The 13424-nt window shown below is 36.2% G+C and overlaps 1 protein-coding gene across 1 annotated transcript; it reads right to left on the bottom strand.

Annotated features, from left to right (window-relative positions):
• Window positions 1–20: 20 nt before the first annotated feature.
• On the bottom strand, window positions 21–9662 carry LOC110288003 (vomeronasal type-2 receptor 116-like; the record flags this gene model as incomplete). The annotated part of the gene is given in 5 exon segments (XM_021154466.1): window positions 21–572; window positions 574–834; window positions 2963–3254; window positions 6069–6276; window positions 9644–9662. Coding segments are annotated over 5 exon segments (1332 nt in total), but the record flags the coding sequence as incomplete, so codon positions are not given.
• Window positions 9663–13424: the final 3762 nt, after the last annotated feature.

Raw genomic sequence — 13424 nt, 5'->3', positions numbered from 1 at the left:
CCAATAGAAGAAACTTTTACCTTCAAGCAGTGAGAACTGGCTCCTTTTACATTATCTATTGCATGATTATCAGCCTGTTGCAGATTCATCTCGTGGAGGGCATGGGCTATGGCATGCACAGCATTGTATATGTTATGACTATTCTCACTAAAGGTTATGTCAAACTTCTCTTCCATTAGCCAATGAAATGAGGCATCAGATGAATTGTTCTTCAGTATTTTACAGGTAGATGCTGAAGCTTCATAGTTAAAATATTTCCACTCTGGCATTAGTAGATATAAATCTGTGTTTCTGAGATGGANCCATGTCTGTACAAAATTTTTAAAGCCAGAAATCTCACCATGGTGNGGTAGAAAAGTAAGTGATCCATAGAATATGCAATGACTTATGTCTGTCTTCCTGGCAGGGAAATTCCATTGTTTTGTGGTGATCCATATTCTCTGTAAAATGGGAGGGTCCCACATTCGGAAGATCAAATCGATGAAATTCTTTGTTTCTCCAAAAATAATGATAACATTTGAGGATGACATCACAATTTGTTTGTAGTACATTTCAGTTTTTTTGTGGAAATTAAACTTCATCAACAGGGATCATTTTCACAAAGGCAAAGCAAATTTCCTTGTGTTCACTCTGTTTCTTCAACTCTAAAAGAAATTGGTTTCCTTGATCGTCATCTGGGATGACAATGCCAATCCAGTTCCAGCTAAAATAAAGTATGAAGGAGACCATTGCCAATGCTAGAGATGTGTCCTTTGGGGCCATCTGATAGAGATAGGGATATTGTTCATCATCACTGAAGATGGAGTGGAAAGGACCATAGGTAAGCTGAAGGATCTACAGCACAAAGAGCAGCATGAGGTGTGGTGCATGTGAAAACACTTGTAATCACATTTACCTGCAAACAGTTGATTACCTGTGACTTTTTCTCTTATCTCTAATTCAAATTATCAAAAGTGGAAGCCTGGCACATCCACTTCTAATGGGAATAGCAAGCATAGCTGTTTCACAAAGAAGTAACAAATGTATTCACATGATATAATGACTGCCTTTCTGTCTTTCAGTTTTAGTCTTTGATATCTGTGTTTCAAATGTTTGAAGGGATTTTTATACTTTTACAATTTGGGGATATTTGATTAATANNTTTNAAAAANNCTTTTATGCCATAATCCATAAATNCTTCTAAGATTGAAGAGNATANTCCTGTACANAATACTGATATAGCATTTGGAAGAGATATTCTTATATTGCCCTACTTGATATTAATATTGTACAGTAGAGGTTGTGACTCACAGAAAGCTGCCAGAGATCTCCTTTTTAANTTTTGTTATGAATTACTCTGGCAATGTNTGNATCTGTGCCTCCTCAGGAAANAGACAATAAGATCAAAGNATTTGTAAAANTATAAACTAGATTTTGCAGCCTAAAANTNTTAGCAGCANATTGGATTAGAAAAACTCTTCTTACTATATACCCAGGTANTTNTGGTGCAAAANAATTGGGATTCATAAGTTGTACATCTNGAGGAAAATNTATAGAAATGAANTTAGATTGAATGGTATTTTGTCCTCCTTAAAAAGTGTCTCATAATTTTTAAAAATCTTCATGTGGAAAAATACTGCTTGTGGACGTTGTACATCGTGGTGCGGAGCCTAGTGCGCACCACGATGTACAACGTCCACAAGCAGGCCAGAGATCTCCTTTTTAAGTTTTGTTATGAATTACTCTGGCAATGTCTGCATCTGTGCCTCCTCAGGAAACAGACAATAAGATCAAAGCATTTGTAAAATTATAAACTAGATTTTGCAGCCTAAAATTATTAGCAGCAGATTGGATTAGAAAAACTCTTCTTACTATATACCCAGGTACTTCTGGTGCAAAAAAATTGGGATTCATAAGTTGTACATCTCGAGGAAAATATATAGAAATGAAATTAGATTGAATGGTATTTTGTCCTCCTTAAAAAGTGTCTCATAATGAAGCAAATACCTTCATGTGGAAAAATATGGAAGAATGAGGTATTTGAACCCCATAACTCCTCTCTCTTAGAAAAGTTCACTTGTCAAGTTCTAATATTGTATGTTATGATGTGGAAGCAAAAGAAAAAAAAACAAGATAAAACATAGCAATAAATTCTACAGAGTATATAATAATATTATATACTGTTAATAACATACTAATTTAAATTAATTACATTAATAATATCATCATATTATTAAAGAAAATGACATTACAGGTATAGCACTATTGGTGTGAAATTTTTGCCAGGGATCTAATGTCAATTTAAATTCTGTCTTTTAATAGTTGGTCATACACTCATAGGTAGTCAAATGATTAACTCACCAGACTGGATTGGAGCTTTTCATCCATTCTAGTACCACTGAAATGTCATGAGTTGCCTGATTAAGAATGGTATTTCATGCCTTTTCTAAATAAAAATACTCCAGATAGTTAAAAGTAAGGTTATAGAGATGTTGGTAAAATTAATTTCTGTTCCATCACAGTTTATCTNTGATGACTAAATTCATAACACCACCATAATTCTATTATTTCATAGTTTACCAATGATAATTTAATCTTATAACCAAGATAAAGATAACACATATCTAGGGACAGAAATAATATGCTCTATATTTTGGAACAGCATGAACAAATTTCTGCTTGCTGAGATTGGTATAAATAATGAAACACCCTGACTGACAGTCAGTCAAGGTTGTAAGATACCTTCTACCACCATGCCAGACTCAATTCTCCATGGCCTCTTGTATTCTGTCTTACTGGTATCTTTCTATTTCTGGTGGTAGCCCTTAGCAGAAGGCCTAACATGTTTCTGAATAGTAATTATCCTGGAACTACCTAGATTGATATAAGCATAAGTCCAACCACATCCATTAACTTTCTTAATAGCTATCAAAGTCCCCCAAAGAAACATGATGTTAAGAATTTCTGGCCGATGATAACTCACACGTGGAGATAAGAAGCTGTTCATGTACTTCCAGAAACTTAAAGTTACCTCCCAATTGGGTCCTGTAAGCAGAAAGGAACACATAGTCTCTTCATTATAGAAATAATTAGGGATAGGGCTTTCTTTTTTTTTACGAAATAAATATGGTGTAGGTATTACAGCTTTTCCATCACAACGGCCCAAAGTGTATCTTATAATCAAAGACATATTTGGTAAAAGATCGGGATTTCTGTTGATTTCGTCCATTGCAAACACCAATGCCAAAGCATATTTGTGGTTTTTAGTTGTTTTTCTGTAAAAGAGTACAGTGTTTATTATGGACAGATGATTATACATGCANATTTGTACTCAATAGAAGCACTANGCTATACTGGAAGTTTCTGAATCTGACATCTAAAGACGGGAACAAATGGCTTTTGTTATAAGATTGGATTGACANATGGACCTAGAAAATAGAAAGCACTTTAAAAGTTCATGACATTGTTGGTCCCATAAATGAGAGATGGTATTGACCTCATCCACAGAGATAATTTCCATTTTTGTTTTTGAGTGCTTGATCAGAAGGTAAAGAGAAAACCACAGATATTGACAAAACAGTAATTCTGATCATGTCTTAATTTTGAAATTATTAAGCAATAAATAAATTTGTTATTAGAGCCACTGAGTTCATGACATTTTCCTGTGAAATTAACTGAATTGGTTAAGGAAATGAAACCATAGTTAGGAGTGGTGTGACACGCGTTTAATCCCAGCACTTGGGATGCAGAAGCAGGTGGATTTCTGAGTTTGAGGCCAGCCTGGTCTACAAAGTAAGTTCTCGGACATCCAGAGCTATACAGAGAAACCCTGTCTCAAAAAAAAAAAAAAAAAAAAAAAAAAGGAAAGAAAGAAAGAAAAGGAAAGGAAGAAAGAAATGAAACCATGATTTATCAATGCATAATGGTCTCTCCCTCTAGCAACATTTGATTCCTGTACTTATAATCACTTACAATTAGTGGCCAAAATTCTTGACACATCCCTTCTTGACACATCTATCCTCATACTGCTATTTTTTCAATCTTTTATTGAAATAAAATCTTTTCTAAAGATTTATTTTTTATTAAATTCAAATATCAAACACGAATTTGGTAATTGATACATGTCAAAATTTAAGTTTGTATGTATTTGAGCAAGGACTATTTAGGTTATAAGAATGCAATACATCCAAATGTTTTATAAGATACTTTCCTGTAGACTCTCCTCAATTCAAAAGCACAGGTATGCAGCAGTGGCAGGTGTTTAGTTCAGAGATTAAGGGCTTGTCCCACCACTGATGTATCATTCTCCTACTTCCTATTTAAAAAGGAATGCGATATATTCACTCTGGGTATTTTATTCATTATAAATTAATGTCTAGAAAACATCTTTGACAATCTTTGTCATTACACTAAAACAGTACAAGTATCCTACTGAGAACTCAGAAAACAAGGAAATCTGTGTGATATTTGTATATGCCTGCATTATAAGCTTATGATATGGAAGAGATTTTTTTGTGTAAATTTATGGAATATATTCATTGTTTTTTTTTAAATAAAAGTGGACCGCTAGACCATGGGAATGGAATAATACCATATTGGTTTTGTTTATGTTTTTGAAAAAAAATGATATCTCCTGTTTTATCCTTGTCATTTCATATAATTTTATCAATAAACACTATATGTAAACCTGCATATTTAATGATTAGAATGAAGTAAATACAGTCAGTCTTTCACTAAAAAATTATATATCTATTGTGTTTTCATTCTATACCCTATAAAATAGGTCATTTTAGAATATTCTTTATTACCACACACACACATACAAATCTCAATTAAAGTTTTCCTAATATACAAAATAAATTTGAGAGTAGACATTGTGCAATGCTCAAACTACTACCTATAACTGAAATTTAGGAAACATCAGTTACTTAAGATGTCGGTGTAGCCTAGTAGTCTAAATGGCTGTGTTTTAAAACAATGATCAGCAATTCACAAAAATTGGTACTGATACCACGTTGGTAACCTGGGCACTAATATTTACTAAAAATATTGAAATAAGTCACACAACATTTAGATATTTTAAAAGGGTCAGAGATTAACCAACTCATACATGAATGGAGAAGACATTTTTCTTAAAAAATGACAAAAAACTAATAGAAAGCTNCTGTATCACTGTCCTCAAACGTTCCAACTATCCCACAATACAAATGTCTCCCATGCCAGTAATAAGGGACATAAACAGTCACTACTGTTATTGATAGCCTGCCTATTCAAAGAATGTAACCATATCATTGGATTCCATATTTTCCAAATATGGATTACTCTAAAAAGAGAGTGCCCAATTGAACTTTGCAATACATAAAAGCCAGTGATTGTACATAAGTAGTGTGAAGTAGAAAGCCACAGTGCTTTTGGATTTTATCTTTTAAAACACTTTGATATCTTGACCCCTAATGAGCTAAATATTCCTTGTTCATATACATACAAAAATATCCATCCAGGCATTCATATGAAGTAGGAATTTCTGAGTGTAAGTATCTTCTCTTTCCAAACCTGATGAAGTTTTAGAAGTCAATAAGTGACTACATGCAATAAATTTGAGACAGTAAGTTCGTATGTATGTAAAGTTTTTGACTATATGTGCCATGAATATTATTGGAACCAGAATATGTTCTAGGAGCAACACACTTATGGAAGGACTGTCAGCACAATTTATGACCATTTATTTACATGCACTTGGGATAAAACATAATGAAATATTACAGGATCAATTTCAATAAGTCATCTCTACCTAGAGTGCAATATAAAATGTCAAAAGGCAGGGTTTATGTTAAAGATCAATGTAGATATTCCTTTATTCCAATGTTTCCAACCTTTAAATCAGAAGCCACCTGGAAGAAAACCAAAACCTCCACTGGATTAATTAAATGGAGAACATAGGATTAAATCTGTAAAAGAATTAAGGTTGTTTCTTGGAGTTCAGACTTAGCACCAGGAGAGAAGACTCAAGATGTTGCCTAATCTTCATCCTTAGAGCACTCAAGAAATATGTATGTTCTCATTTCAATTTAAAATACAAATTTACTTACAGAACATTAAGAGTCTTGTTAAAATAATCTTTTTCAGTGGGTGTCTGAACTGCTGCCAGGATGAAAGCACAAGACATTCCCAAAGATTCATCCGTTATTTCATCCAAATTTATTCTCCAAAAGCACCTGGGATCAATGAAATTGGCCATTAGAACTGTAATATTAAGGAGGAAGAAGACTCCCATGAAAATGGATATATTTTTTCTGCCTTAAACCTGGGCAGTGTGGATTGTGAAGTGCCATGCATATCAGCACATCAGATTTCTACCAGCTTTTATTTCTTGGGCTAAGGACATGTTTATTGCATATTCATGATTCATTTTATTTTCAGGTTTCTCCTGAGCCCTGAAAGAAACTTAAATACTTTCTTACCTGGGGCACAACAACTGGTGTACACAGCCCATGTAATAAACACATGTAGTTAAATACTTAGGAGGATAATTCATTCTAAGTCTCCATGATATCATTCATGTTTGTGAATCTGTGGGAGGAAGCCCCTGTGTTCAAATTTGATCCTTGGAAAGTTTCAACAATCTGATTATGTGACCACAGTTAGAAATGATGTCAGTGGATTGAATCAGATTCATAGTGACACATNCAGTACTAGCAAATCTGGAGCTACTGAGGACATAGNGGACACTGTATTATACAGTCCAAGTCATGCAGATGCAGTCTCATGTTTACAGTCACTGAGATCCACAGACCATGTAGAGTGTGGACTATGTCACAGAAGTGATAGATAAGAATATCTAAACAAGAACTGTGCTTCCATTATCTTGAGAATCTATAAACAGATCAAATCCCATGTATAGGTAATCCAGCTCTATATGAAATCATACATTTCTTCACATATCCACAGTTAATTTACATGGTGAAGATTGAGTTTTAAAGGCTCAACAAGACACAGAAATTATGCCATCCTTTGTTCTTTATTTCCAATAAATGAAAAAGTCACCCTATCTCCTAAAAATTAATTAGTAATGTAAAAATCCTGTTAATATTTGAATTCCAAACCATTATCTCCCTCCCATGAGCTCATGTTTTTTCTTTCAACTAAATAGCTTAGGCTGACCCATCTATTATATATATATATAACAATATATAACAATATATTTATATATATTGTTTTCCTACATTGTTTTTTGTCAGTTTACAATGAGGTAGTGGCTGTTAAGGAATCTTATTTAAAAATAGGTTTTAAATATCTTAGAAACAAATAGTGACTGTGACGGAACACTGTAGTTCAATTTGTAAACTTTCCCGATATATTCTTTCTACCCATGTATATTGGGTTGTAGTCTAGAGTCAACAGTGACAATCTGAGAGTTTACTGAATATTGTACACTCATGAACCTGTTTCATTGGATTTGGACTGGAAACAGAGTTTATATAGGCAGTTCATCAGTTTGGGCTATGATATGCCCCATTTTATGTTTGAATGACAGAAACAAGTTTAGTGTTTTGCATTGTATATTTCTGCATTATATAAAAGTCACTGTTTTTCCTGTGTATGACTTCTGAATCTCTGATAAATTCAGAGTACAGAGAGTTGTATCTAGAGGAATGAATGAAAATGAAGCACTCTTTCATGAGAATACAGAGGAGGGCTGGGCGTGGTGGTGCACACCTTTAATCCCAGCAGTCTGGAGGCAGAGGCAGGCAGGTCTCTGAGTTCAAGGCCAGCCTGGTCTACAAAGTGAGTTCCAGGAAAGCCAAGGCTATTCAGAGAAGCCCTGTCTGGAAAAACACAAAAACAACAACAACAACAAAAAAAACAAAAACAAACAAACAACAACAAAAACAAAAACAAAACAAAACAAAAAACAAAAAAATAAAGGAGGAAATATCTTTTCCAAGTGTGCAAATGAAATTTTAGGTAGTTCAGATTTGGTAAGTTATTTGTTTCATTATCATTTCCCAAATTGTATCTTATATCTTGGGTGTTCTAAGTTTCTGGGCTAATATCCACTTATCAGTGACTACATATTGTGTGAGTTCTTTTGTGATTGGGTTACCTCACTCAGAATAATTCCCTCCAGGTACATCAATTTGCCTTGGAATTTCATAAATTCATTATTTTAATAGCAGAGTAGTACTCCATTGTGTAAATGTATCACATTTTCTGTATCCATTCCTCTGTTGAGGGGCATCTGGGTTCTTTCCAGCTTCTGGCTATTATAAATAAGGCTATTATGAACAAAGTAGAGAATGTGTCCTTCTTACCAGTTGGAACAACTTCTGGATATATACCCAGGAGAGTTATTGCAGGATCCTCTGGTAGTACTATGTCCAATTTTTTGAGGAACCGCCAGACTGATTTTCAGAGGGTTGTACAAGCTTGCAATGTCACCAACAATGGAAGAGTCTTCCTCTTTCCCCCACATCCTGGCCAGCATCTGATGTCACCTGAATTTTTAATCTTAGCCATTCTGACTAGTGTGAGGTGAAATCTAAGAGTTGTTTTGATTTGCATTTACCTGATGATTAAGGGGGCGGAACATTTTTTCAAGTGCTCCTCAGCCATACGGTATTTCTCAGGTGAGAATTCTTTGTTTAGCTCTGAGCCCCATTTTTTGATTTGTGAAACACATGAAACTCAAAAAGAACTAAGACCATAGGGTGGACACTTTGCCCCTTCTTAGAATTTGGAACAAAACACCCAGAGAAAGAGTTACAGAGACACAGTTTGGAGCTGAGATGAAAGGCTGAACCATCTAGAGACTGCCATATCTGGGGTTCCATCCCATAATCCACTTCCAAACGCTGACACCATTGCATANACTAGCAAGATTTTGCTGAAAGGACCCATATATAGCTGTCTCTTGTGAGACTATGCCGGGGTCTAGCAAACACAGAAGTGGATGCTCACAATCAGCTATTGGATGGATCATAGGTCCCGCAATGGAAGAGCGAGAGAAAGTACCCAGGGAGCTGGGGGGATCTGCAACCCTACTGGTGGAACAACAATATGAACTAACCAGTACCCCCTGGAGCTCCTGTCTTTAGCTGCATATGTATTAGAAGATGGCCTATTCGGCCATCAGCGGAATGAGAGACCCTTTGGTCTTGCAAACTTTATATGCCTCTGTACTGGGGCACGCCAGGGACAAGATGTGGGAGTGGGTGGTTGTGGGGGTGTGGTGGGGGATCATGTGGGGGACTTTTAGGATAGCATTGGAAATGTAAATAAAATAAATACCTGATTAAAAAATAGAAATAAAAATAAATAAATAAATAAATAAATAAATAAATACTCACAGTAACTGGGGTATTTAGTTATGGAGTTTATATAATTAACTTACCTATCTCTTAAAATTGTATATGTAATAAACATTCAGTATGTGTCATTTTAATGGAAGTTTTCTAGTTTAGAATCATTTATTTTATTATAATAAAATAACCTTGAGAATAAATAATGAAGCTTTGGGGAAACAAGTTATAATAAGTATATAATTTTTAATAAATAAGATTTATTGAACATAAAAAAGTAATGATTATTTCTGTAAATTACCATACATTATTGAGTGATTCATTGTTGCACAGTGACACAAATGTAGCATGTACTTTGCTGGTACCTGCACCTCCATAACCCATGCCTATTGCCCATCTTGCTGCTAACTCATTCCTCCTTTCAATCCATCTTCTTCTCCCTTCAAGACATTCTGTGTCATGCTCAATTTGCAACTCAAGAATGATATTTTTCTTTAAATTCTTTAACCATAGGCTTCATATTTCCTTTATTTCTTTATGCCTTCCATATTCCTTTATGCCTTTTTAGTCAAATAATTTCTCACTTCAGTTTTTTACTTTTAGATCTATTCACTTATCTTATTTCTATGCATATGCATGTTTTATTAATAATTATTGGTTATTTTATTTGTTTGCATTTCAAATGTTATCCTCATTTCAAGTTTCTCCTTCAAACCCCCACAGCACAATCACCTCCCTTCTGATTTTATGAGGGTGTATGCCTTTTGCTTTCCTGGCATAAGGGACTTTCTGTTGGCTACCACCAGTTTCCCACCTCCCATTGCTACACACCTCTCTTTAATTTATTGAACCATTGTATATTTCCCTCATCTCCCCTCACACTCGATCCTTCCCCATTTTTCTTCTCCCCTTCTCTCTTTCTCCCAAATACTTTTCATCCTCTACCTCCTGTGATTATTTTGCTCTGACTACTAAATAGGACTAAAGCATCCAGACTTAGTCTTTCAACTTCTTGAGCTTTGTATGGTCTGTAAGTTCTATCATGGGTATTCCAATATTTTTACCTAATATCCACTTATAAGTGAGTATATACCATGTGTTTTTGTGTGTGTGTGTGTGTGTGTGTGTTTCAGTCAGGATGACATTTTCTAGTTCTATCCATTTGCCTGTGAATTTCATGAATTCATTGTTTTTAGTAGCTNTGTAATACTTCACTGTGTAAATGTACCCAAATTTCTGTATCTATTCCTCTTTTGAGGGACATCTTTTTTGTTTCCAGCTCCAGGATATTATAAATAAGGCTGCTATGAACATAGTGGAGGATGTGTCCTTGTTATATGTATAGGATGTGTCCTTATTATATGTATGAGTATATTTTTGTTATATGCCCAGGAGTGCCATGTCAGGTTCCTCAGGTAGGACTATTTCCAATTCTCTGAGGAACCATCAGAATGATTTCCAGAGTGGTTGTACCAGCTTTCAATCTTCGTGAAATGGAGGAGTGTTCCTCATTCTGCACATCCTCACCAGTGCCTGCTGTCACCTGAGTTTTTGATCTTAGCCATTCTGTCTGGTAGGAGGTAGAATCACAGGGTCATTTTGATTTATATTTCCTTGATGACTGAGGATGCTGAACATTTCTTTAGGTGCTTCCTGCCTATTCAAAATTCCTCAGTAAATAATTCTTTATTTAGTTCTTTTCCTTAGTTTTGTTTTTATAGAGTTATTTGGTTCTGTGGAGTCNAACTTCTCATATTNAGGAAGGAGAATCAGAGTAAAGTATAAGAAATAATCAAGATGAGGGGAAATAAATAAGATACAAACAAATGAAAGAACAAAAAGAATTAAATAAAGTAAACGTTTGTTGTTATAAAAAAAATTAAGACACTCAAACACATAGCTGTATATGTAGAAATCCATGAGAGAAAATTGAAATTAACAAAATATGGACTGAAAAGAGGGTATCACAAGAAACACCAAATATCACTAAGAATCATAAGGGCATTCATTGAAATTTTATACTCAAATTGGAAAATCCAAGAGAAATCATTAATATTCTCAATAGATATCACTTAGAAGGGAGATGAAATATGGGTTTTCTGAGGGGAAACTGGGAAAGGGTATAACATTTCAAATAGAAATAAATAAAGTAACCAATAAATATTTTAAAAATTAATATATATATATATATATATATATATATATATATATATATACTAGGAAAAAACAGAAACATGAACAGATATAAAGCAAAATCTTTCAGATTTTGGAATTTTGTCTAAGTGGTATGCAAACTCTAAGATTCTATGAAGACCACAATGGAAACTGAAATGTAATATGTTTGGCAATCTGGACTCCATCAACATGGTCACGGAGAGGGAAGATTTCCATAGACACCCAGAACTTATAGTGGAGAATCATTTAGAATACCGGAGAAAAACTGTATGTCAGAATAGGAGCAACAATGGACAGTGTTGGTAATCTTAAATCACTTTTGCCAGGATACTGCTGTCTCTGAATGAGTGCTCAGGGCCCTTAACTATCGCCTCCTGGGAGAAACTGAAAGGAGATCTAGTTAGGGAACAGCAGAACCGCAAACTTAAAGCAGGGACCATGCTGTTGTTGAAGCTGGTATGATCGTGCTTAAAAGATGAAGAATGTCAGCAAATGGTTAAGGCGGGGCAGAGGGTACTGGAGGAGGTTCAGGACAGTCTATCAGAGACAGAGCGGGGAGAGAGGTTAGGAGTTCAGAGAAAACAAGGTGCACCTAAGAAAAAAAGCCCTTCCGCGGACCTTGAGCCTGAGGAAGAGAGAAACAAGGGAAAGTATGCCCTGGGATAGACTAGAAAAAGGGATTGGAAGGGAGAGATGAAGAGAGATCAACCTGGGGAGGCCCCTAGGGAGAGGAGCCTCTATCCGCTGTTAGATGAGTTTGAGGCTCTAGGTTTTGATAGATCAGAATCAGATGATGATCTTGGCCCCTCTGAGGAAATAGACTTAGAGGAAGAGGCAGCTCAATATGAGGAAGAAAGATACCATCCAGATGAAAGAGGAGCTAATCAGTCACAGAATAAGACAAAAGCACCTAGAGACAATTGTCAGCTCACTGCACAGTCTCCGGGCCCTCGACCTCTGCATCCTAGTGCACCTCCGCCCTATGTGCAGAGGTATCATTCAGACTCATTCATTCCGGAAGAGGAACAAAGAAAAGTGCAGCAAGCATTTCTGGTCTTTGAAGGAGCCGAGGGTGGGCGTGTTCACGCTCCGGTAGAGTATATACAGATTAAAGAACTTGCTGAGTCAGGCTGTAACTATGGAGTCAAAGCCAATTTTACTATAGCACAAGTCGAAAGGCTTGCTACTCTGGCAATGACTCCCAGGGATTGGATGACTGTAGTGAAAGCTGCAGCTCCTAATATGGGAATGTATCTAGAATGGAAAGCTTTGTGGCAAGACTCCTGCCAAGCACAGGCAAGGGCCAATGCCACCGTTAAAGGGGACCAAAGAACATGGACTTTTGAGTTGCTTACAGGTCAGGGACAACACGTTACTAACCAGACAAATTACCACTGGGAAGTGTACGCCCAGATCTCAGCTGCAGCCATTAAGGCATAGAAGGCACTCTCTAGGAAGGGAGAGGCAAGTGGATATTTGACAAAGATTACTCAGGGCACACAGGAGCCATTCTCAGACATTCTGGCTAGAATGACAGAAGCGGCAGGGAGAAGTTTTGGAGACACAGAGGCAGCTATGCCTTTAATTGAACAGTTGGTCTATGAACAGGCTATGCAGGAATGCAGGGCAGCTATTAGACCCAGAAAGAGCAAGGGATTGTAGGACTGGTTGAAGGTTTGCCATGAGCTTGGGGGGGCTGCTCACTATTGCCGGTTTGGCAGCTGCCATTCTACAAGGACAGAAGCACCCTGACATGGCTGAGCTCAAACTCTGTGGCAAACCAGGACACTTAAAAAAGGACTGTAGAGCCCTTGTCAAAAGGAGAGTGCCAGGACTGTGTACTAAGTGTGGGAAAGGATATCATTGGGCCAGAGATTGTCGCTCACAAAGGACATTCAAGGCAGGCCCCTGCAGCCAGAATTTCCTCAGGCAGTAGAGAATGAGGCCATTTCAAAAAACGGGTATCAGGGC

This window comes from Mus caroli, unplaced genomic scaffold (assembly GCF_900094665.2).
Source record: "Mus caroli unplaced genomic scaffold, CAROLI_EIJ_v1.1 scaffold_20840_1, whole genome shotgun sequence".
Taxonomy (NCBI): Eukaryota; Metazoa; Chordata; class Mammalia; order Rodentia; family Muridae; genus Mus; species Mus caroli.
This window is presented reverse-complemented; position numbering and strand designations above follow the sequence as displayed.